Below are 25,444 nucleotides of genomic sequence, written 5' to 3'. Positions count from 1 at the left end.
GTTATGACCCATCTTGAGTGGAAATTGGAAACATAGTACGATTAAAAAGGTTAGGACAATCCATTGAACAAAAAATGACTGCCATTAAAAAATACTGTTATAATGTATGATAGGATCCAAATTTCTACTTTGTCTATTAATGAATGAAATTTTCTTATAAAAGCTTTAAATTTAATTAATTTTGATTCTCTTCACTATCAAAAAGAAACGGAATGACCACTGCTTTTAAAGGTAGCTGTCTATTTTGTAGTTAATGACTTGTGAATATATTAAGTGAAAAATGAGAATCGGCGCAATACATGGGATATGATAAAACGGAAATACTTAATATAATTATAATCATTTAATAAATAATATATAGTTGTGATAAAAATAATTACAGCTGTTGTCAACAATTTTATACATAAATAATACATCACATTTATGATCCACTACGTATCAAGGTATTATTAGACGATTATAGTTGAGGAAATAATCGCTTCATCGTCATAGTCGTACGGAAGGGATTCAAATTCACTGGTCTCACTAATATATCTATTAGTTTTTCTTTTAAAGATTAAACTCTCACTATTGCATTACGAACCTACTGGTTCTTCCCAAGAAAACAAACGTTAAGTTTCACAAAAATCCCAACAATTATTGAAGATACAAAAAAAACCCCAACAAGTTTCACCATTTTGCAGATAAGCCCCATATATAGTAGCGTTAGTCCCCACTTTGCATTGTCGACAAGTTTAGATTCTAAATGTGAACAGATGCAGTCATGGAGATTAACTATAAAATGTGGAAACTTATTGGTAGTTTTCTACCATTCAATAGTTATTGAGAGTTTACTGTGATTTTAGAAGTTGTTGGCGGTTTGCTGCGAAATGCCAAAAGTCCTTGAGGGTCTAGTGTAATTTACCCAGAAACAAGAGAAGAATATAAACCAAATAAAGCTCCTGGATAAAATTATCTAACTAGATATAATCTAATTATAAGAAAAGTCCAGGGCTACCTTTCTCCAAGCAACTTAAGCCATGGAAGCACATAAACCACGTAAGAGTTGCCAAAAGCAATCCCCAAAGCCTTGATCTTGCACTCATTTTCAGCGGAGATTTGACGAAATTAATACTCGAGCAAGGGCTCTATAGAGAAAAATAGAAATGAGCAACTTCATTTCTTTCTTCATATGGAGAGAATAGATATAATTAATAATTTAATATGGTACGGGTGTGTCCATTGGTTGTATTCTTTCCACGTCTTCTGAGACATGTAGCATTAATGAGAGAGATAATTGAAAAGTTTTTAGCAAGAAGCGTGATGTGGATTATTCTGTACCAGTAGACATGGATATTGTACTCGACTTTCATTCAGTAAGAAATGTCTCCGAAGCTCGCTAGTGATTTTTTTTATTCCATAATTAGTTGCGTATCAGAAAATTCAAGCGAGCGTCGGCGAGCACTTCAAAAATCTAGATGGTCATTAGTCAAGAGTGATCCTAATTTTCGTAGTGTTCACGCTTTGGAGAGGGCTTCATGTGCGTGTGTGGCAGTTGATTTTGGTTATATCTTTTAGTGGCATTCAACTCAGCGATCTCGAGCGTAGGTCATCGCCAAGTTTCCGACCAATCTTGTGCAGTGGTACGAAGTCTCGTTGCCCAATTGAAACGAAAAAAACTAATTTTAACACGCATATGGTATCCTTTACGATTATTTTGATGGCAAATCCGCATCGTTGCTGCCCTTTTGCTCACATCATGAGAAAACCCCTTGATATAACCAAAATCAACTGCCACACACGCACATGAAGCCCTCTCCAAAGCGTGAACACTACGAAAATTAGGATCACTCTTGACCAATGACCATCAAGATTTTTTAAGCGCTCGCCGACGCTCGCTTGAATTTTCTGATACGCAACTAATTATGGAATAAAAAAAATCACTAGCGTGCTTCGGAGACAGTTCTTACTGAACTAAAGTCGGGTACAATTAATATCCCTGTCTACTGGTGCACAATCCACATCAGGCTTCACGCTAAAAAAACTTTTCAATTATCTCTCTCGACAATGCTACAGTTGGCAGGCGTCACGCTAAAAAACTTTTCAATTATCTCTCTCGACAATGCTACAGTTGGACACCGAAAAAGTATGACCATCAACTACCTCATTGCACCTCTTGTCGCCTTCCTTTCTCCAACCTTTGGGATTCCTCAACTTTTGAAAAACTTATTCACAAGCTCATCTAAGTACCTTAACTTGCTCGACCAAAGCCTATCTTATCTTTAAAATTCTTATTAAAATTTTTATCATAAAAATCATAAGCCAACAATCATTAGCATTGGGGGTTTTAAGAATAAACCCTCTTGAAGATTAGGTCTCAAGCAGGGTTTTCTCCTCAGATTCAGAGGACAAACTAATCTGCAACTTCCTCCTTAGGTGCCATAGTACAGTTTGGGCCTCAAACTCTCCTCCCATCAGCATTAGCTTTAGCATTAACTCTCAAAATGGGCCAAGTTCCTTGCTGCTCTCAAAATGGCCGACTGTATTTGAGAAATGAGATTCTAAAGATACACAACCAAATAATGAAAATTAAGAATCCATGAATCATGGTAGCCTAATCAAAGTGTGACATATATTGATTGAACTGGAGTTACAACTCCCTTATTTTAAGTTTTATTTAAATTCTTGAAGCACTTCAATTCTTCAACAATATTATTTATCGCCTACATTTTAAATGCTTACTTCATTAGTTTTTTGAAGAAATTATAGTGCTTTCAATATGTTGCTATTGCAGTCCCACAATAATTCTCTTCCCCAAGAAGATTATATGCTAACATGCTCTTTCATATTAAGCCTCTCCTGTTGAATCTTAACCGCCATGTACCTGACAAAATCACCAACTTTCAGTTTAACTCTGCAGTGAAACGAAATACTGAAGAAAATTAAGTCCAAAAATTGCAATTCAAGAAAGATACCTTCCAAGCATTAGAATAGTAGCCTGTGGATTTGTTCCAGGAGATGAATTGAACGTGGAGCCATCAAGAACCCTAGGCGCATCAACACCAAGAACCCTGTAATCGCGATCCACAACCTGCCCAACCTGGCAACCTCCATAATAATGCCACATCGTCATCACAGTACCCTTGCTAAATTGTTCAACTGATATTTTATAGTTTCCAAGTCTATTTGATTTCTTGATATCCAAATACTGCAAAGTCTTGCTGAGTAAAGAATCAAATGTCGCATCAGGATACCGAAACTTGGAGAACGATTCAGATTGTATCACACGAACAATAGTCTTCAGACCTTTAACACAAGTCTGAATGTCCTGTGGTTCTTGAAAGTAGTTAAAGGTAACCTCTGGATTGTGAGCTAGATCTGTATTTACAAGCTTAAGATATACTAAAGAAATAGGGTCTGCGACCTTTTCGGCTATGAAGCCTGATCTTGACAAACCGCTCGGTGGACAAATGAAGTATTTGTAGCCATTGATGGACTCGATGTAGCTACTAAAGACAGTGATTCCAACAGGCTGAACAAGAGAGAGCTCAACAGGTGTAGGAGAGGGAACATAAATGGCGTTCATGGGATTATCGGCCATGTTTTTGCCTACTAAGGGTTGATCCATGACAATCTCAATGCATAGAGATTGAAGATGGTCAGAGGGCCGATACTGCTAAGCATTAGTAGCTGAGGGCTGCCGAGTGCTCCAGCCGATATAATGATTTTGTTGTTTGGGCTGTTCTTTAGGTATGCTTTGTGAGTTTCTCCTGTTGAGTCCTTGAATAGAACACCATAGGCTATTGGTCTTTGTTGGCCTGTGTGAACAATTAAGAGTTATTGGATGATTTACTAGTGGTGAATCAAAGATACAGAATGGTTTCTCTAATTTTTCAACTTAATGACTGAGAAATTTATTCAAGGTTATGACTATTGCTGAAATCGGATTAGTTAATGAGGTGTTTGTATTGCATTTCCCTAACATTCTCAAATTCAAATTTGAATCTGAATCCCTATTTATATTTTCATATCTAAATTCAAACGTTTCAGACATGCATCGAGTAGTAAAACATATTAATCCTACACTCTAACAGGCCCCGCAAATTGAGAGATCTTTTATGGATAGAAACCTAAACTCTGTAGGTGATCAGACACTAAGTCAAAGGATCCCGTAACTGCACCAGGTGAGGTTGATAGTTACTATTTTATACTCTAAAAATAATCTTTATTAACCCTCAAAGTTTAAGAAATAAACATAATGTATTTACTAATATGAAATATGGATAATTAAATAAACAAATAGACACTAATAAACAACTGAATCAAGTATCTCCATTCTCATATTTGATCAATATGATCAAATTAAGTAAGGAATTATTCAATTACTTCCTCTGGAGTCAAATTTAAAAAAAAAAATAGTCATAGGAATAATTATCAAACTATTTGATAATTACTAGAAAAATAAATTACTAACCTCGTTTGAACAAGATCTTATAAACCGTAGCCCACAAGAAAATCGTAATCTGTTTTGACTCTGCTTGTGCTAGTAAATCTGCAGCGGTAAGCCTGTGCCCATCCTGGTCAAAAATCGTCCCTCCAATCTTTGTCCCTGTCAGATGCTCATTTGTAAACCCATTATCTGGCACCACCCCCGCCTCCACTAGCCCATCCCTCATAGCTGACTTCCACTGCTTCAACTCCGGCTCCTGAACCATCAACTCCTCAATCCATTCGTGCGACTCCTTCACCAATCTCAAGTCCCACCCGACTTTTCTAACGTAATCGCTACTGGCTCGACTGTAGAATCCGGCATTGAGGCACATGCCTCCACTGAGCACACGCGGACGGACGTTCTTGATGTCGTCTTGGGAAACAAATTGTTGGGCTACGGAGGTTAGGGATGTGTCACATAGGGAGTCTGTGAAGCCCGAGAGATGTGTTATGTTGTTGTCGTCGTAAGGAGTGCCTCCTCTTTCTAAGAGTACGACTTTGGAGGTTTGAGAGAGTAGCGGCCAACGGGGTGCCACCTTCGACGATGATGTAGTTATAGTATGATGCTGATGGTGCTTCTGTTGCATCTTGCATAAAGTTGTAGGGTGGCGAGGATGCTGTATGAATATGTGAATATGGGATTTTTAGTTAATAACAAGAAAAATTCACCTGCGTGATGCTACAACATTAGTTTGAACATTTGCTTTAAAAATACATCGTGCAACTAACCACTTATAAAAGTATAGAAATTTACACCAAAATATAGTAATACACACCGTATATTAAACTTCTCAAATAAGAATTAAGTTTAAAATTAATTTAATTAGATATTTTAGGTCTAAGCATGGGCGGGTTTATAACACAATCTAAGGTGCAGCTGCATCCTAGAAATTTACAAACTACATATCAAGCCTTGTGACATTTTAATCTACCCCACAATAAACTTCAGAAATTGCAACCATGGCTCAAGCTATCTAAAAACACTAAGCAAATTAGTAACAATTTGAGCTCTTGAATTTTCAAAAATCAATTTAAATACGGGCCCATAAACCGAAAACCCAGAACTATAACACCGAAGACCCAAAATTCCAAAACACAAACGATACTAAAATCCAAAATCCATGACAAAAAAACAATAATACTATAGCTGTTAATATTATATCTTAAGCTTTAGATAAATTGACCCTTGTTGTCCAACCCCGAAGAAAAAATTCTGAATGATCCACTAGGTCTAAGATTGTTTTTGGCATTGTGTGAGTTTAAAACTAAATGTGGATAAAAGTTTTGAGTTATAGACAAATAACACTTTCGAAACTATGTGAATTTAGAAATAAATAGGATAAAACTTTGGGTTTACAAGCAAAAAAAAAATCCATCCACAATTGTTATGATAATCAATGTTACTATGAAAAAGTGAAGAAATAAATAGTCTAAGGTACCGTTTGGCAAATTGTTAAGTGAGAGGTTAAGGAGACTTAACTCATCCGTAACTCACCAAACACAAAAAATCTATACAAGGGTTAAAGTGAGTTAATTCTCCATAATTTGCCAAACATAAACAATATAAAATGGCTATGCTAACCCATCTAGAGTGATTAAAATCAGTTAACCCATCAAAATAAGGGGTTTACTAATACTCCTATTTAGAAGGATTAAGAGTTAACCCTTCTAATTATAAAAAAAATTAGTCAAAATCATTATTAATCCCAAACACTAAAAATAATCACAAGGAATAAAACAAAACTTATATAATATGTTAATAATTTAGTCATTCGGACTATCAAGTAGGTTAACTATGTTAAACCTTCTCCTTAACCCCTCTTCCTTAACCCTTTACCAAACGGGACCTAAGTGTTTTATTTAAAACATACCACATATAAAAGAGATAAATCTTTATTTTTAGGTGAGCTCAAATAAATAAATGGCGGTAAAACTTTGTGTTCATAGATTAAAAAAACCCTAGAATTGAAGTAAGTGGGTTGAAAAATGAATAGAGTAAAACTTTTGTTTATAGGAATGAAAAATAATAATAAGTTGAAGTAAAACTTTGAGGTTTGTTTAAAAGATTTATGAAGCATTTAAGTAATATAAGTTGGACGTATGTGGGTTTAAAAATAAACAGGGATAAAATTTTCGATTCATGGAGAAATTATCTAATTAATCTAGAAGTTGGTTTGTTTAAAAACAAATAGGGATAAAACTTTATTTTTGGGAGAGCTTAAGATAAATCGGGCAATTTTTTGTGTTTATAATAAAAAAAATCCTAGAATTGATATAAGTGGCTTAAAAATGAATAGAGTAAAACTTTGGGCTTATAGGCAAGAAAAATCATTTGGGTGTATAAAAATAAGTAGAGCTAAAACTTTAAAGTTACGTTGTACGTCATAAAACTTGATTCTGAATTTGTATTAATTGAAATTGTATTACAAATCAATAAATCACTTTTTACATAGAAGCGAAGAGAATTGATTTGATCTCTCCTTATTTAACGTGGGTTCTTTAGTAGCGATAGGATGCCTCCCTCAATGCTCGTACCGAGTTTGCTTCCCTTGGACGGTTTGAACGAGATTGCGGGCATGTTTTAGCGCATGGTAGAAGCTTGAGATGAAGAGTTCAACCACCCAAGCTTGGAATCATAACCGAATGCTCATGTGGCAAAATTCGGTTATTTTATCTCCCAAAAGATCGGTTACCAAAAGAGTTCCAGCAAGATGCCAAGAATGTGATCTCGAAGATGATCTAAAATCAAGATCAATCCAAGAATCCTCTCCTCCCCTTTCATGTAACCGAATATGGCTATTTATAACTAAGGAGAGTCATGGCCAATCCCTTAAATTGTGGGAAGTGACCATTCCCACATTTATAATTGATGAGGAACATAACCATTCCCTCAAACCGTGGGAAGTGACTATTCCCATAAATATAGCCGAGGAGACTTATACCCAAATCCCTCAAATCATGGGAAGTGGTTTTAACCATTCAGGTGAGCTAGCAGGCGAGCTAGGCGAGCTTTCAAGCAAGCTAATTGCTCAGGCGAGTTTGCAGGCAAGCTGGGCGAACAGGTGAGATCGATAGGCAAACCCCTTAAGCGTTTAGGCGAGCTTAAACCCTATTGGCGAGCTGAGTACATACGTGCGAACCTCCTACAAGTGAGTTTGATTCGTGCAGCAAGCGCTAAGCGTTCAGGTGAGCTTAGCTAACTTGCGAGCTATCAAATTGGGCATTCAGGTGAGCTCAGTTCTTTTTAGGCGAAGTCTATTGCTTAGGCAAACTTCGCTTGGCCTACGAAGTCAAGCATTCAGGTGAGCATGTCTTAGCTTATCTGATGCAAGCGAACATGCAAATGAGCTTTGTTCATGTGATCTTGAGCACATTGATGAAGTCATGCATGCGAACCTCTAAATTTTGGGATAAAGGAAATTTTTATTTCCTACAAAAACCCCTTCTAAGTTTCCAAACCTGAATCAAGTTGAATAGGGTCTAGAATACTTTGAAGGAAGAATGATCATTGGTTGAGTTGAGCTTTTCTGGTGAGCTTAATGAAGTCTGGCGAGCTAAGTGTTTAGGTAAACTTAGCATCGTAGGAGAGCTTGAGTTTGCTGGCGAGATCCAAGCAATGACAGGCAAGCCACGTGCTTGCGGGTGAGTCAAGTAACTACATGCGAGGTCCAAATAATGGCAGTTGAACCACATGCTTGCAAGTGAGCCATGTGCTTGTAGGCGAGGCTTGCTGTCTACCAGCTAAGGTAGTGATGGCATGTCGTATTGCATTAAATATGATCTGATGGGGCATCCTCATTTTCACGCACTCAATATGAGCCATTGCTTTGGTTGTTTTTGAGATTAATCCCAGCCATTCAGCTTAACAGCTTGAATCTTAGCCGCTCATTTGAATTTGAAGCATTTTGACATTTGAAAATTAGATTTGATCCGTCAGGTCTGAGAATTAATCTCGACCATTCATTTTGAACAGTCGGATATGAACCGTTTTAGAGCCGTTGCTTCAGTGGAGATAGTAAATCTCAACTATTGATTCATGCCTATATAAAGGCTTCATCTCCCTCCTTGAGAGATTTTTGCACACTTAGAAAAAATTTTGTTTGACTTCTTTAAGATAAAAGATCTTAGCTTTCTTCGACTTCTTCATGAAACTAAAATAGCACCAATTCACCGCCACCTTTAGGTAGGTTTAAGACCCATGGAATACTCTGAGGAGATGGACAGGAGTTGTTCATCTTTTGGCGAGTTTCATTTACTCAGGCGAGCTCTGCTGTTTAGGTGAGCTTTGCTCAGTCAGGAAAGCTCTGCTTGTTGGGTGAGCTTCGTCCTGTCAGGTGAGCTTTGCTGTCAGGCGAGCTCTGCTTAGTCAAGCGTGCATCGCTGTATCAGAGGACCTCAGCTTGTTAGGAGAAGTTCATTAGCAGGAGAAGTTCATTAGCAGGCAAAATTTATTGTGTCAGGCGAGCTTTGTTAGCTCGCCAACATAATGGAGCTCGCCTACACATTACAGTCTGCTTGTTTTAAGGACTTATCAAAATTTTTGATTTTGTGTCAAAAATTTCTAACTCCGTTTTGTTTTGTTTTGTAGTTGCTTATTTTGATAAGGCTCTTTCGAGAATCAGTGTCATTGTCCTCGCTAGTGATGCTGGACTTTCTGCTCCTTCTAGGTTCCTACTCCTCAAACTTGTATCGGTGTTCAATACTGATAGCCCTGCGGAGCTAGAATGGAGGGTTTCTGAGGGTCATTATTTGACCTTACGTGAGCTGATCACCGATGTGGCAATGACGGACTCATAGCGTAGGGAGATGAAGAAACCACACTTCCTCTTCAGTGATGTGAGAGTTGATAGCTCCGCGCTGTGGATGGTTCCCGCTACTTCATCCCTAGCATATCGAGGGGATTTTCTATAGTGGAGTTGCGCTCGCTCTCCGTCCCTCGCATAATGAACTGGGACCTGACTCATACTCAAGACAGAGTCACCTGTATAATCTTCACAGGCTCAATTACTGGATTTGGCATTGACAATTCTAGCAAGTGCATCACCGCTCTACACCCTGGTTTGTTGCAGAGCGACTTGCCTATGGGCGAGATAGTTGTGGCGGCATGTTTTTTAGCCATTGCTTCTTCAATGCCAGGGGAAATTTCCTCCGAAAGAGTTCAAAGCTCCTGAGTGGATCCACTCCGCACCCGGGAATAGCCTTTAGTGGTCTAGGATCACGGGGTTTATATTGGAGGAGAACTCCGACCTGTAGGGTACAGAATTATATTCTGCCGTCAGGGCCACTCAATTTGGCTTAAAGATTAATGCATAGTAGTTCCAGAGCATACTGGAACTCTATTGTTCTGAGAGTGGCACATTCTTCACCCAAACAGAGAGTTAGGCTTCGCACTTCATGAAATGTATGAAGTGTTAGGATTGCCAATGGTGGAGTTCCCATACGAAGAGTATGTCCCCGGCTAACAAGAGATCAAATATCTCTCTGAAAAGCTACCCCAAGTGGTGGAGACTCTATGAGAACTACTCTGTCACTACCACATTTTCCTACATACCATCGAATAGGTGGATCACAAGGGCAAAAAGAAAAGGACACCGGGAATTAGCCACAAAAATGGGTTGATTACCTATTTCAGAACACCAATGACAAGAAGATGCTGATCTTGTTGTTAAACTCTTGTGATCTGGTAGAAGTGGAGAAGAGAATATTTGGGGGTAAGATCTTAGAAACTCTCGAACATAATGAAGGATGGTTCAAGGTAGGGATGACCTTTCAATCGTTCCACCATTAGGCCATGACCCTGATATCAACTACGACCCTCCTTACTAGGTAGCTCATATTGTGGCTGAAAAAATGTGTGGTACCCATGCACTCTTTTGAGGCGATCCCAGTAGAGGTCATCTACCTCGTTGTCCATTTAGGTTACAGACGATTCTTATGCACTGGTCCCAGCTATGGTGTCGTGCATATAGAGCGGGCTCCGTACATTGACGACACAATTTTGTAAAGTGTCATACATTGTGGAGGAGGGAGGAGAAGAATAATACGGGTGTATCTTCTTCCCTGTCTCAGAAGCTTAGTGATCCTCATGGAAGCTCGAGGATGGATGATTCTCATGGTATCTTAAGAATAGAGTCGTGGTTGGAGCCAAAAAAGACGGCGAAAAAAGTCGGAAGAAGCAAAACGCAGAAGAACAGGGTAAACTGGCAGTTCTCTGTTCGGTCGATCACGGTACACATGCTGGTCGACCGGACAACCCTACAGGGCATAGAGAACAGAAAGTTCTCTGGCCGGTCGATCGGACCATGCTTGGCGGTCGACCGGATCGTGAATTCTGGGTTTTCCTATTTCGTTTTGGATTCTGTTCTGACAGGGACTCCTCTTTCTTTTGGGCTTATTTATTTACAAGATTACCACCCACGTTATACCTGATATAAATAGGTTATTGTAGGGTTTAAAAAGGGACACCTGAGGGAGAGAGAAATTCTAATAATTATATTAGGGTTTAGAGAGAGAGTTGAGAAGTTGTTCTCGATTCTAGTGAGATTGTGAGAGATGGATTGTAATCTTTTCATACTCATAATCTTGAGAAGGTAATTTCCTTTGCCATACTGAATTATTCTTGTGTTTTGGTCATCCTCTTCTCAACCCACATTTTAGTAATTCCACGACCAAAGGATGCTTGCACGGCAACTCGTATCAAGTTGGTATCAGAGCATCAGATCCGGTGAATGGGCATCCTGTGTATGGTCGTTACTCGATCCCAATACAAGAAGCTTGACGAGATCCTTATTTTATTGGAAGGAGTCTAGGATTTAAAGAAGGAGAAGATGGCTGAAGGAGATAATTCAGTGAGGATTGATGCATTAGAGAAGTAGATCGAGACGATAGGGTCGACGCTCACAAAACTCGTCGGTCTCATCCAAGGAGGGAACGAAAAGGGGGAATCTTCTTCTAGGTCTAAGAAGAAACCTATAGAGTCTGGCGGAGAGAGCAAGCTTTCAGGCTCTGACGAGGAGGACGAGACCGTCAAGGCTGCACCGCATCAAGGGGGTAAGAATTCTTACCAGAATCTGAAGATTGATTTTAGAGTGGAGATTCCTATTTATGATGGGAGTGTTGACGTCAAGAGGCTTGATGACTGGATCGAGCGGATGGAGACGTATTTTACTCTTTATGATTATTCGTCAAAAGAGAATATTGTGTTCGCGACTTTGAAGCTTTCAGGGCATGCGTTGACGTGATGGAAATCCTACTGCAAGCAGGAGAAGAAGGTGGTGTCGTGGAACAAGTTTAAGGAGTTACTTAGGAAACAGTTCTATCTAGTGGGATTCCTTGAGGAGTGTTGGTACAAGTGGTATAGCTTGCGCCAAAGGGTCAATCAAACCGTTCAAGAATACACTACGGAGTTCCAGCAACAGGCAATGATCCTCAACATTGCGACAGAGGAATATTCTGTGTTTATAAAGTATATGGCAGGATTGAGCGATCACATCCGAAAGAAGATAAGGTTATTCACGGTGGAACCAATCGTAGAGGCGAGCGTGAAGGCAATTGCCATCGAGGGTAAGCAAGAGAAGGGCAACAAGGCTAAGGGAGACTCCAAACAGACGGAAGGCGAGTCAAGTGGTTCTCAATCTAAGGAGGAGGAGAAGAAGGATGATCCAGGGAAAGCAGGGCTGGTTTGTAGTCACTGTGAGAAGACTAGGCATACAGTTGATCGGTGCTGGGAGAAGTATCCTCATCTGAAGCCAAGAGGGTTGAAGAGGAAGGATGAGAAAAAGGCATACATGATAGCTCAAGGTCCGAAAGAAGTCTCGGAGATGACAGAACCCAATAGCAGTCTCAACCTTATGGCGGGGAAGCAGGCCTAAAGAAGATGACGACACGAGGGAGCAGCTCTTTGTGCTTAACTTGCAAGTGAAGACCAGTTTGGTTGATGCCATAGTTAATTCGGGTAGCGAGAAGAATTTGATATTCGAAGCCTTGGTTCAGAAGCTGGGTCTGAAGATGGTCAAGCATCCAAAGCCCTATCCATTGGGGTGGATTCAGAAGGAGGAGAAGCTAAGTGTAGTTGATCAATACACTGTAAGATTTGCGCTCCATGAGTCGTATATTGACGAGGTCACATGCGACATAGTTCTATTGGATGTTTGTCAGATTATACTGGGCAATCCGTACTTATGGGATAGATATGCGATCCACGAGAGGCGGGCTTAGAAGTATACATTCACTAAGGGTGGTGAAAAATTCATATTTCGTTCGGCATCTTTTTCGAGGGAGACAAGCTTGGGGACGGTGACGTGAGCAAAGAGGTTAGTGAATGCAAGCAAGAAGTTTGTCTCATTGTGCATTAGACTTCCAGAAAAGCCATCGATGAAGGATTGCAACTTGGAGCAAAAAGTGACTACGACGAGATGCAGGACGAATGAGTTATTTCCGATCGGACGTCGAGATCAGATTCCTAGCAAGGCCAGGTGGTTCAGAAAAGGAGGAGGGGCTCGTGAGTTCTCTCAGCTTCAGTTTTAACTTGAATGGGACTTCAAGTTCCTAAAAGGGGGACTCATGATACGGGTGTATCTTCTTCCCTGTCTTGGGAGCTTAGTGAACCTCATGGGAGCTTGAGGATAGATGATTCTTATAGTATCTTGATAATAGAGGCATGGTTGGAGCCAAAGAAGACGGCGAAAAAAGTCAGAAGAAGCGAAACGCAGAAGAACAGGGTAAATTGGCAGTTCTCTGTCCGGTCGACCGTGGTACACATGCCGGTCGACCAGACAACCCTGCAGGGCACAGAGAATAGAAAGTTCTCTTGCCGGTCGATCGGACCATGCTTGGCGGTTGATCGGATCGTGAATTCTGGTTTTTCCTGTTTCGTTTTGGATTCTATTCTGACAGGGACTCCTCTTTCTTTTGGGCTTGTTTATTTACAAGATTGCCACCTACGTTGTACCTGATATAAATAGGTTATTGTAGGGTTTCAAAAGGGAGACCTGAGGGAGAGAGAAATTCTAATAATTGTATTAGGGTTTAGAGAGAGAGTTGAGAGGTTGTTCTTGATTCTAGTGAGAGATTGTGAGAGAGGGATTGTAATCTTTTCATACTCATAATCTAGAGAAGGTAATTTCCTTCGTCATACTGAATTGTTCTTCATAATCTAGAGAAGGTAATTTCCTTCGTCATACTGAATTGTTCTTGTGTTTTGGTCATCCTCTTCTCAATCCACCTTTTGGTAATTCCACGACCAAAGGGTGCTCGCACGGCAACTCGTATCAAAGAAGTAGCCAAAACTCTCAACCCCCGTGTCAGCCTGCCGTACACCTACCTGATGGCATGGTTTGTGCAGCACTGTGAGTGCTTAATAAGTGCGTCGGCTGCACATCAGGAAGGGAAGCTGATTCCCTTCATCCAAAGGCTGGAGAAGTCATCTTGGAAATAATTGTGGAGATGAGGAATGCATTGTCTTTCTTCAGCAACTAAAATTTCTATTGGTGTTTCCCATACTTTTCCGATGGAGGATATGGTGAGTCTCTCCAAGATGTTTTAATGGGAGACAACCATATAACTTTATCCTTAGGTGGCTTTCACTGGTTAGTCAACATTCAGACAGGCTACCATGTCTTCCGAACAGGCTCAGTCTACTACCTGGAGCCCTATCTCCTATGTCAATTTTCCTGTCAATTCGGGTATGATTAATTGTATATAGGGAATATCAACCTGTAGGCGTCTAAAATTGCCTATGAGAGCCCACACGAAACTTGAAGCAATAAGTGGGCGAGTCAAGAAGATTCACCTAATCAGCTCACGCGTGTCGATCAGCACGCGCACGTCAAATCATCTCGTGTGCGTCGGTCAAATGCGTGCATGTCAAACCAGCTCGTGCGCATCGGTCAACGCGTGCATGTCAACTAGCTCATGCATGTCGATCAATACGCGCACGTCAACTAGCCCTCACGCGTCGATCATCGCGCGCACGTCAAACCAGCCCGTGCGCGTCGGTAAGCACGCGCACGTCAAATCATCTCGTGCGCATCGGTCAGTGCACGCATGTCAAATCATCTTGTGCGCATCAATCAAACGCACGCACATCAAACCAGCTCGTGCGCGTTAGTCAACACGCGCACACCAATCAGCCTGCGCGCATCGATCAACACGCGTACGTTAACCAACGAGCGTTCGACGGTCAGTCTCGCGACGAAACATACAATTCAACAAATCGACCGAATACGCGAATAGAACAAGATCTAGAAGAAAATACCAGGAAGAGAAGAAGTTGGCGGACCCGCGCTAGCACAGGACGGGATAGACTGACCCGTGCAAGCGCGGGTCAGATCTGTCTGACCCGCGCCGTGTAGTCTGAGACCCAAAATGCATTTTGACGGTTTAAAAGTAGTTTTTCGCAGGATTTGTCTGTTCCATGGGTTCCTAACTGCCTTGATATTATCCCCAAATGTAATTAGGCTGTTGTTAACTGAAGATAGAGCCAAATTACTTGTTCTCATCCAAATAACCGCATCCGAGACCTATAAATATGAGCCAAAGGCCTCCATTTTATCGATCTGGAATTTGATCAAGAGGGCGAGGTGCTGCTGGATTGAAGAGTGAAGGAGCATGGAATTTCAACAATGGTCAACGAGATCCCGGTGAACTTCAGCACCGAAGAGGAGTCGTTCGAAGGATCTGAAGCCCTGCACATCCGTTCCTTGAGATTAGGCTTGGTCTTAATCTCGAGAAGAGCCCTGATTTCGCTTGGTTGATCTCAGCGCTTCAAATCAAAAAAAACTTCCTCGGGGAAGGTGAAGCTCTGCCAAATTTTCCTACAATCGGTTCTGATTCGCGGTCGTCCACGGATAAACCCTGGCACAGGCGAAGAACCCACGCAAGCAAGAGCCGATAAACGGATCTTGTGTTTATTTTCAAAAAAGTTGTAATTTTTATTTTCATTATTTGAATTCAGTTATAAACGACTAAAGTTTAATAAAATCAATGATAAAGGCAGCTTTTAACGAAAGCAAACTGGCAACCACAGTGGGAACCGACAGCCTTTCTGCGAAGGCTGACGTGTCGTAACCTCGGATCCTGATCCCGGTTGAAACGGAGGTTGAATATGAGTTTGACCAGCAGAAGTATGAGGAATACTTGTCCTCCTCCTCCAGATCGGCCTCTCCTCGTAGAAGCAGGAAGGTCTATCCCAGGAAAACCCTTTGGACTTCAGCTGCAGAAGCTTAAGAAGAAGATCTTCCCACTACCGCGGCACTTGTGGATCACAACACCCCGCCGGCATTCGATGAGGCCAAAACTACAGATCTGAACCCCTTGAGAAAGGGGTCGACTGTTGATGACGTGCTAACTCTATCAAAGAGAGCACGTTAGAGGTGACGCTAACGCCTCGCGCGCTAACTGGACAAAGCCTTGGAGCCGGTTGATGGAATCCATTATGAGACGGATTTGAAGTCCAGGAGGCGCCAACGACCACAACAGAGAGTGGACAACCCCTTCTCTTTCAAACCAGTGAAGAACGAATAGGTCCATGTCAAAAGGACCCGATCGACTCTTCAAGAGTGGATTCAAAAACACCGCGCATTGCTTGCACATGCAAGAATTCTCGTGCAGGAGGCCAAGAAATTAGAAGATAAAGGAGTGGAAAATAAGCCACAAAGACTGCACTAAGTATGGAGGCCAAAGTCTAAAACGGCAGTGAAAAAGATCGAAAAACGTGGGTCATTCAGATCCGACCCGCCGATTTACAGGTCACTTAGATCCGACCCGCCGAAACGCGGGTCACTCAAATTCGACCCGCCGATTTGTCGGTCGCCTAGATCTGACCCGCCGATTTGCAGGTAACCCAGGTTTGACCCTCCAGTTTGCAGGTTATCCGGATCCGACCTTCCAACCCACGGGTCACTCAAGTCTAAACCACATCAGAGTTAAGACAGAAGATCTCCTGCACTTGTTTCTTCGATTCCATCAAGTTCCATACCTCCGATGGAGATCCGCGACAGTGTGGATCTATCCCATTTTAAGATAACCATCAAAGATCGTCTTGGCCCTTCACACGATGATCGAGGCAAAGCTCCAGTTAGAGAGCACTCAAGCCCGTTGGATGGATTTCGAGCAGTTTTTTAGGCTGGAGGTCGTGATCGTCCTCTAAAGCAATGGAGGAGAACGCATAACGGGAAAAGTCCCATAACCGACCACATTGGACTGCGTGTCAAAGTCTAGGAGCCTGTTGAAAGCCTACATTCACAAAAACGTAACTTCAGACATGCGACTCCTGAAGATGCTAACAAAGCGATGAACTCCCAAAAGAGAACGTACCCGTCAGATGAGGACGTTACACCTAGGGACTCGTACCAACACACGATGGGTTGCTCAGGTCATCCGACCGATGAGTTCTACTATCGATCCCGAGATACAAACAGGTCTCGGAGAAGGAATCACCAAGAACCGGACTCCCATTGTCTGTGTTCCAAAATTATCAAGGCGGTGTTGTCAGAATGTTGCTGTTCTAAGGCCACCCCGGAGAGAGTTTTAGTATTTGAAAGAATCTCCACGAGAACATCTGAATCCAGACCAAGGCATTTTCGCAAGAAGAGAACTACTCTTCAAGATGATGAATTTCCAGAAGTGTCTGTTAACATGACAGGGAGAGCAAAGTCGACACGACACTTTAGTCTGGATCAGTTTGTCGCAGTATCCTGACGTATGACCCGATGGCGATCGGGAACCATCAGACAAAGGGACTACCAAAGAATGTAGAAGGGACTTACTTCAAAATACGAGACGTCAGATGCTTGCTCAGATGCTTGCTCAGCGATGGCTTCCGATGATACAGCATCCAGCACATGGCAATCCTACGAATCATTTGTGATCAGCGCTGAGCAAATGGCTAAGATTCTCGATGATGCTCTAACCAAGCAGAAAGAGAATTTCAAATTTGAAATGGAAATGACTATGCAGAAAATATAGGAAATGCATGACTAGCAAATTGCGACACTGACAACTCATCAGGGAGAGTCTAGCCGTCGCAATAATCCCAACCAAGATAATAACGAGTGGGAAGTGGATGAGAATGCTAACATGAACACTCCTCCCGCCGATAACAATACTGGGGGTGGTCCTTCGGATGATAACAATATGAAGGAAGACCATGTTACCTCTCCACGAAATCGCCTGAAGAAAGATACGAGCAAGGATAAGAAGATAAGGGATTTGGAGAGCAAAATCAATGCGTTGATGAGTGCTCAGGAAGTAAAAAGGTGTGGAATACCATGCTTATACCCGAGAGAGTAGGAGTCAATCCCGTATCCGTTAAAGTTTAATTTAATCAACTTTATGTTGTTTGATGGAAAGGGCTCCCCCACTCAGCATTTAATATACTTCAAGTCTTATTTGGGGATAATCTTCAGGAATGAACCTCTAATGTTACGGTCATTCATCGGCACTCTTTGCGGAGCAACCTTCGATTGGTATCGTCGTCTCAAGCCGAGGAGCATTAGCAGTTAGGATGACATGGAGGCCATGTTTCTCACAAATTCCTTTGACGATGAAACTGAAGTCTCGATCGGAACATTATTTGACGAGAAGCAAAAGGACGGAGAGTTGGTGGAAAATTTTATCAAACGATTCTGGAATAAAGCCATGAATTGTAGGGATCCGATTAGCAAGGACTTCATCCTGGAGACTTGCCACAACAATCTTTCATTGGATATTCTCGAAGCCATGGGAATGGCACCGTCCAAGACCTGGAAGGACTTGAATGTCCGAGGGGAAAGAGCCGAATGTTTACTCAAGAGAAAAAAGGCTAAAAGAGGTCAAACGGCAACACCAACCCCACAACAGAGTTTTGTTCCTAAGGGTAAAGGGAAAGCGTAAGCCAAAGCAGTGGATGCAAACCAAACATTCGAAGTGCAATCGCAACCACAACAGCAGCAGCATAAGGTGCCTCACCAGTCACGGTGGCAACAACAGCCTCAGAAACAGAAGTCTTCGAAACCAAAATTCCCGAGAGTCTACTCGTTTAAAGAGGACGAAGTTCCTGGTATTTTTAAATACCTTATAGAGAACAACAAGATCAAGTTACTTCCGATCCAAGATCAAGAAGACGCTAAGAGGATTAATGACCCAAAGTATTGCGCATTTCATCGAGTGGTTCACCACCGTATCAAGTCATGCTATGCTCTCAAGGATAAGATCCAAGCCTTGATCGATGTAGGGTTTATTACCATGAAGCAGCCTAAAGAGAAGAAGGTGGGTGTGAATACGGTGTCAATCAGATTTGGATCTGTCCCTTTAAACTGGTTTCAACCCAAGCCCGTGATGAAAGTTGCGATGAACACCATGAGCGATGATCCTCACAAGCAACATTAGAAAGGACTTGTGCCACACACAGCCCCGAGCGGCTAGATTCTCAGGGTTCATCCCGATCTGGTCAAAGATGAACAGTGGGTCAGATCGTCATCTAAGAAGAAATCAAAAGGCAAGGGAAAATCCTGTTACGGAGCCTCTGCTATTCTAGGAGAAAATGATGAAAGAATTCCTGCTTTCCCGTTTTCTAAAGATTAAGAAGAAGCCTTTGTAACCCGGAGTAGAAATAAATATCACTTCAAGTATCCGGATGTTTCCGAGCAATTGGCTAAGCAGGGGGTAACCAAAACCGTTCCCCCTAAAACATTAACAGAAATGGGAATTGTCACAACTCCCCTAGTTGTGGAGAAGACCCAACCAAAGCAATAGGGGAAAGAACCTTTATACCAAGAGGGTCAGAACCTGAAGCAGTCTCGATTCAATTACCTGATTAGAAGGGACAAACCGGGAAGCTCGAACGCTCCACCCTATTTTGATATTATGACGCAATTAGCTAATATACCGGCTAGAATAACTTTGTATGAGCTATTACGTCTATCAAAGGACACGAGGGAAGCGTTACAACAAGCCATGGCCAATTCTAAAGTTTTCCTGACTCAGATCAAACCATCCCCTGAAGAACCAGAGCCGCTAGTCCAACATTGCAACCTCGCGGCGCACCATTTTCCTTGCATTTCATTCACCAAAGAAGACATGCAGACAAAGAATTCAAAGCATGACCGGCCCCTTTATTTCACGAAGCACATCGGCTCCAGCGTTGTCAACCGAATCCAAGTCGATCCGGGTTCCTCTGTCAGCATCATGCCACTCTGATTGATGTATAATCTCGGAATACGAGCTAGTAAGCTAGCCTCCACAGGTACTACGATCTACAGATTCAACACCAGTGGGTCCAGACCATTGGGAAAATTTTGAGTGAAGTGCCAGATTGGGGATTTAAAGTCGGAAGTCACATGTTACGTGATTAACATAGAGACTTCCTATAACCTACTATGGGGTCGACCCTGGATCCATGGTAATGTTATAGTTCCCTCAAACCTTCATCAGTGTCTCAAATATATGGACACCAATAATGAAGTTAAGACAGTGGTCGCAGATAAGCAACCGTTTAAGGGATTGAAAAATTATTTTACCAACTTCCTTCTTTACGGTGCCGAATCCGATACTGAACCATCGGCCTAAGGAGCGGACAACAGGGAAGAAGCTGATACCGAATTTGGGTTTGATTATGATGGTGGTTTTATGCTTAACGATATTATACCCATTGTAATCAATCTTGGTGAAGAATCATCAGAAAGTAGTTATAACTGGCAACTTGCCGAAGAAATATCAATAAATGATGATTTAGAGTACTCGTTGTGTCCTGATAATATAATGAAGGAGCTGTATGATAACCCTGACTTGTATATGCCACTTCAATCGTTTTGCAGGATGAAAAAATAGGTGCAATACTCGTTCAGAATGACACTTATCGTTCCTGCAAAGGCAGGGGGTGAAAAGGAAGTTATCTATGGTAAAGTAAGAGAACCTTCGATACCAAACCACTTTTTGGAAGAAGATAACGATGGTAATAAACCTGCCCCTCATCTATTCAGGTATGATACAAAAGCTCGTAATCTCATGGAGAGATACGGATATGACTTCGTACTTGGGGAAGGTCTTTGTTTTGGTCGAGATCCACGAGTTCCACCTCGTATGGCCTATGTACCAAAAGGAAAGATTAATGACTATTATAGCCACCGAAGAGGTCTAGGCTATATTTCTTCATCCGACGACGAATGTTGCTGGCAAGTCATCGATCAAATCGCTAATAAGGGTAAAGACGAATATTCTTTCGACTCTTTAGCCTGGGACTCTGATGCCAATCTCGGAGAAATGTTCAAAAACCTAATGTCGAACATGACTACGGTTGATCCTGTGACAATAGAGGAAGACGATCAAATGCCAACTTGGGAAGACCCTTGGGCTCATCACCTGAATATACAGTACGATGATAGGTTTGAACAAAGAGAACCTCCTACCGAAGATCAAGTATTCCAGGTAAATATGGGTAACGAGGATAATCCGAAGAAAATATTCATTAGCGACAGCCTACCGCCGGATGAGAAAGAAGAGTTAATCTCTCTCATTAGGGAATACATTGATGTGTTCGCCTGGAATTATGAAGATATGCCAGGGCTCGATCCAAATGTAGTAGTGCATTGTCTTAATATTAAGCCGGATGTCAAACCTGTCAAACAACAACAAAGACGGTTTCGTCTATAAATTATGGAGGCAATCGAGTCTGAAGTCAAAAATCTTATCGACTCGGGTTTCATCAGAGAGGAGCAACATCCCGAATGGCTTGCCAATATCATCCCAGTCCTTAAGAAGAACGGGAAAATTAGGATTTGTATCAACTTCAGAGATCTTAATACTGCCTGCCCAAAAGATGATTTCCCTCTTCCCATCACAGATGTTATCATCGACAACACGTGTGGATTCAAGAGAATGTCTTTTATGGATGGATTTTCTGGCTATAATCAGATAAAGATGCATCCAGGTGATGAAAAGCACACCGAGTTTAGAACACCTCTCGGTGTTTTCTGCTACACGGTTATGCCCTTTGGTTTAAAGAACGCAGGTGCTATGTATCAGAGAGCCATGTCAAAGATTTTTTAAGAACATCTCTGAAAGACTATTGAATGCTACGTGGACGATTTAGTCGTAAAAAGTCATGACAAAAATGATCACATTAAGGATCTGAAGACAATGTTCGATCTGATGCGGACTCATCAATTGAATATGAATCCTACCAAATCTTTTCTCGGAATGTCCAGTGATAAATTCATTGGATTCGTCGTCACCACTAGGGGTATTCATATTGACCCTGACAAAGTGAAGGCGATCAACGAGCTAGAAGCCCCGAGAAACCTTAAGGAGCTCAGAGGACTACAAGGACGGTTAGCTTATATCTGTCGGTTCATTTTGAATCTTTCAGGAAAATGTCAACCATTCTCTAGGCTTACAAAGAAAGGCGTATCATTTATATGGGATGACGCTTGCCAAAAAGCGTTCGAATATATTAAAGAATATCTCTCAAAACCTCCAGTGCTCATTGCACCGAAGTCGGGCAAACCGTTCTTGATTTATGTCAAGGTGACGAGCCATTCGTTAAGTGCATTACTTGCACAAGACGACGATAACGGTCATGAACAGGCTGTATATTACATGCGTCAGATCCTTGTAGGTGCCGAATCTCGATACCCAATGATTGAGAGGGAATGTCTCGCCTTAGTATTCGCTATCCAAAAGATGTGACACTACATGGTTGGGCAGACTATCTACGTCATCTCTAATGTTAACCCAGTCAGAATATTCATGACACAACCTGCTTTCATGAATTGGTGGTTAGCGAAATGGGCTTTACTCCTGCCCAATATGACCTACATTTTAAACAATAAAAGTCGGTCAAGGGACAAGCTATTTGTGATCTCCTAGCAGCAAACCCAACTACGGATACCATCGAGGTGTACGATGATTTGTCAGATGAAACCCACAAAGTTAACGTAACTTCCCATCAACAGGTGTGGCATTTGTATTTCGAAGGCACTTCTCGGGCAACTAATGTAGCAAGTGCTCCTGGATGTTCTAAGATTTCCTCCGAGTTAGAGTTGTCTTAGTTTCCCCAGGAAAACATGTGATGCCTAGTGCCTACTCGCTGACCGAGCCGTGCTTGAACAATGTAGCCAAATATAATGCGCTGCTTATTGGACTCAGGTTTGCTAAAGAGCTGAGGGTCGAGTATCTCGAAGCTTTCAGTGATTCTCAGCTAGTAGTTAAACAAATTCAGGGAGAGTATAAGGTTAGAAATCAGGATTTAATACCGTACCATAAGGTGATCGTTGAGATGGCAGAATCATTTGAAGGATTCTTCATCGAAAATATTCCACACTTACAAAACACGTACGCAGATGCACTGTCAGCATTAGCCATGTCCCTGGCGCAGCCTCTCAAAAAGGAACAGTTCGTTACGGTGAGAACTCACCAACTCTTCGTGCTAATCTACAATGAAGATGACAAGGAAGAGGATATTAAACAAGTACATTCAAATCAAGTTGAGTTCGAATCCCGAGATTGGCATTTTCCTATCATAGATTACGTCCTTCACGGAATCTTACCAGAAGACGTGAAGGAAAAGGACTCAATCCAATGAAGAGCGCCGAGATTCTACTATAACATGGAGAGTTGAACGTTATATCGCAGGGGGTATGATGACTTACTACTACATTGTTTATCGTTTAAAGAAGCAGAAGAAGTCCTGAAAGAGACACACGAAGGGGTTTGTGGTGCACACCAGCCTGGCCCTAAACTTTATGACCATATCAGAAGAATGAGATATTATTGGCCCACCATGATTAAAGATGCGGTCGCATATGCCCGAAAGTGTCATGCGTGTCAAGTGTATGCAATACATCATAGCCTTTTGAGACTTGGGGAATGGATATCATTGGTCTTATAAACGCCCTGTCAGTCAAAGGTGATCGATTCATTTTAGCCATTACTGATTATTTCTCCAAATGGGTTAAAGCGATTCCACTCAAAGAAGTGAAGACGAACAACGTCATTGCGTTCATTAAGCACCATATTATCTACTGATATGGTGTTCCAAGACGAATCATACATGACAAGGGTCCTCAGTTTATCAGTAACGCATTCATCAGATTTTGCGAGAAGATTAAAATTTAAGACGTCTTGTCAACAGCTTATAATCCCACAGCGAACGAATTAGCTGAAGCCTTTAACAAGACTATCATCAAGCTTCTATCAAAACTCGTGAAAACTAACAAGCGAGATTGGGATGATAAACTCGGCAAAACATTATGGGCTTACCGCACCACAGTTCGTATGCCTACTGGCGCAACCCTGTATTCTTTGGTGTACGGGTGCGAAGCCGTCCTTCCGTTGGAAATTTAAATTCCATCTCTTCGAATCGCTCTCACAACGTAGATGACAAACGAAGAACAACATCAAAAACATCTCAAAGAACTCGAGATGCTCGACGAAAAGCGATTAGAAGCTCAACAACACATTGAGTTCTACCAAGCCAGAATTTCCCGAGCTTTTGATAAAAAGGTTCGGCAACAGAGTTTTAAAGAAGGAGATTTAGTCTTAACTGAATGACGGCCTATGATCCTTAATTCCAAAAAGAAAAGTAAATTTGAACCCAAATGGGAAGGGCCATTCGTAGTAGAGACAGTCTATTCCAGTGGCGCGTATCGCCTTATTACCAAGGAAGGCGACTGGCTTATGATGCCAATAAACGACAAGTTCCTAAAGAAATACTACCCTTAGTATATTCAGGATAATCAATGTATCAGGAAGTTCCCAGAAGAATACTGCATGTGGTATTCTTAGGGATAACCCAATTGTTATGAAAATAATGAATAATAAATCCACACTTAGACTCTGAATGTATTCAAAGTTAAAGCGTGTTTTATTATTGATGAATGAGATTCTATCATCTTGACAGATTAATCTTTCCTTGCAAAATCTTCCACTGATCAAGTCAGTTGACGGTGGACCCACCAAAATTTCTATCCGCCAATTCATGGTAATTATCAGAGCTGGACGTATTAAGTCCTAATCACTTAACATCAAAATCCCTCATTAAGTGGCTAATACAATCTGGTATTTCTATTGTTACTTGTATTCCACTCTCTTTGCTTTCAGGTCAAACCTATAAAAGTTAGGACCAAAACCAAATTCTTCTCTCGATTCCTTCTATGAGCAAGAGGTATACTTTCAATTTGAGCAATCAAACCTATAAAAATTAGGATTGTCTCTAACCTCGCTTAGTCAAACTTGTAGATAGTTAGGACTAAGATCGAGTCATCCCTTTTGATAAACAAAAGACTTCTATCTTTTTCTTTTTTGGCCAAACCTATAAAAGTTAGGGTCGAAATCGGAATTTCCCCTCAATAAATGAGGAACTATTTTCTTGGATCAAGCAGCCAATCCTATAAAAGTTAGGGTTGCTTGAAACTTTTCGATTCTCGGAGTGGAGATCTCACTCCTAGTTTCATCTTTTTGGATTCTGGGGATGGAGATCCCACCTCGAGTTTCCTTTCCAACTGGAGTTAGAATATAAAATTCTTCCTCTTCAATGTTGGGAGATAGAATATAAAATTCTTTCTCTTCCATTTTTTTTTTGGATTTGTCTTTACCCTGAGAAAAGACATAATTCTCAACTTCTAATCCGCGTACTCCATGCGTGTGGAATTTTATCTCGACTCCTAAATAGAGATAAGCCTATGCCTAACACGTGTTGCCAGGTGCCATATTTCCGTAAGAAATGGTAAAGTCTATGTATTCAAAATCATAGCACCAAGTCTAGGTGAATTAATTCTCTTTGCACAACGTTACATGTAAAATGGGTTTTAATAACTCGTATGCTAGCCCGATTCAAATGGTAATCAGTAAAGGTATATCAAATCCGTTAAAGGCTGAGAGTTTGCCAAAAATCTTAAGTCTGCACCTAACACGCTTTGTTGGATGCCATATTTCCGTAAGAAATGGTGAAGCCTATGTATTCAAAGTCATAGCATTAAGTCTAAGTGAATTAATTCTT

General features: G+C 41.4%; 1 protein-coding gene across 1 annotated transcript; it reads right to left on the bottom strand.

Annotated features, from left to right (window-relative positions):
- On the bottom strand, positions 2,613-6,056 carry LOC109839254 (protein HOTHEAD-like). The gene is given in 6 exon segments (XM_020407684.1): positions 2,613-2,863; positions 2,955-3,642; positions 3,645-3,797; positions 4,454-4,983; positions 4,985-5,087; positions 6,053-6,056. Coding segments are annotated over 6 exon segments (1,539 nt in total). The 3' UTR covers positions 2,613-2,802.

This window comes from Asparagus officinalis, chromosome 4 (genome assembly GCF_001876935.1).
Source record: "Asparagus officinalis chromosome 4, Aspof.V1, whole genome shotgun sequence".
NCBI lineage: Eukaryota > Viridiplantae > Streptophyta > Magnoliopsida > Asparagales > Asparagaceae > Asparagus > Asparagus officinalis.
The sequence above is the reverse complement of the archived record's forward strand: the minus strand, read 5'-3'. Positions and strand labels throughout refer to the sequence as shown.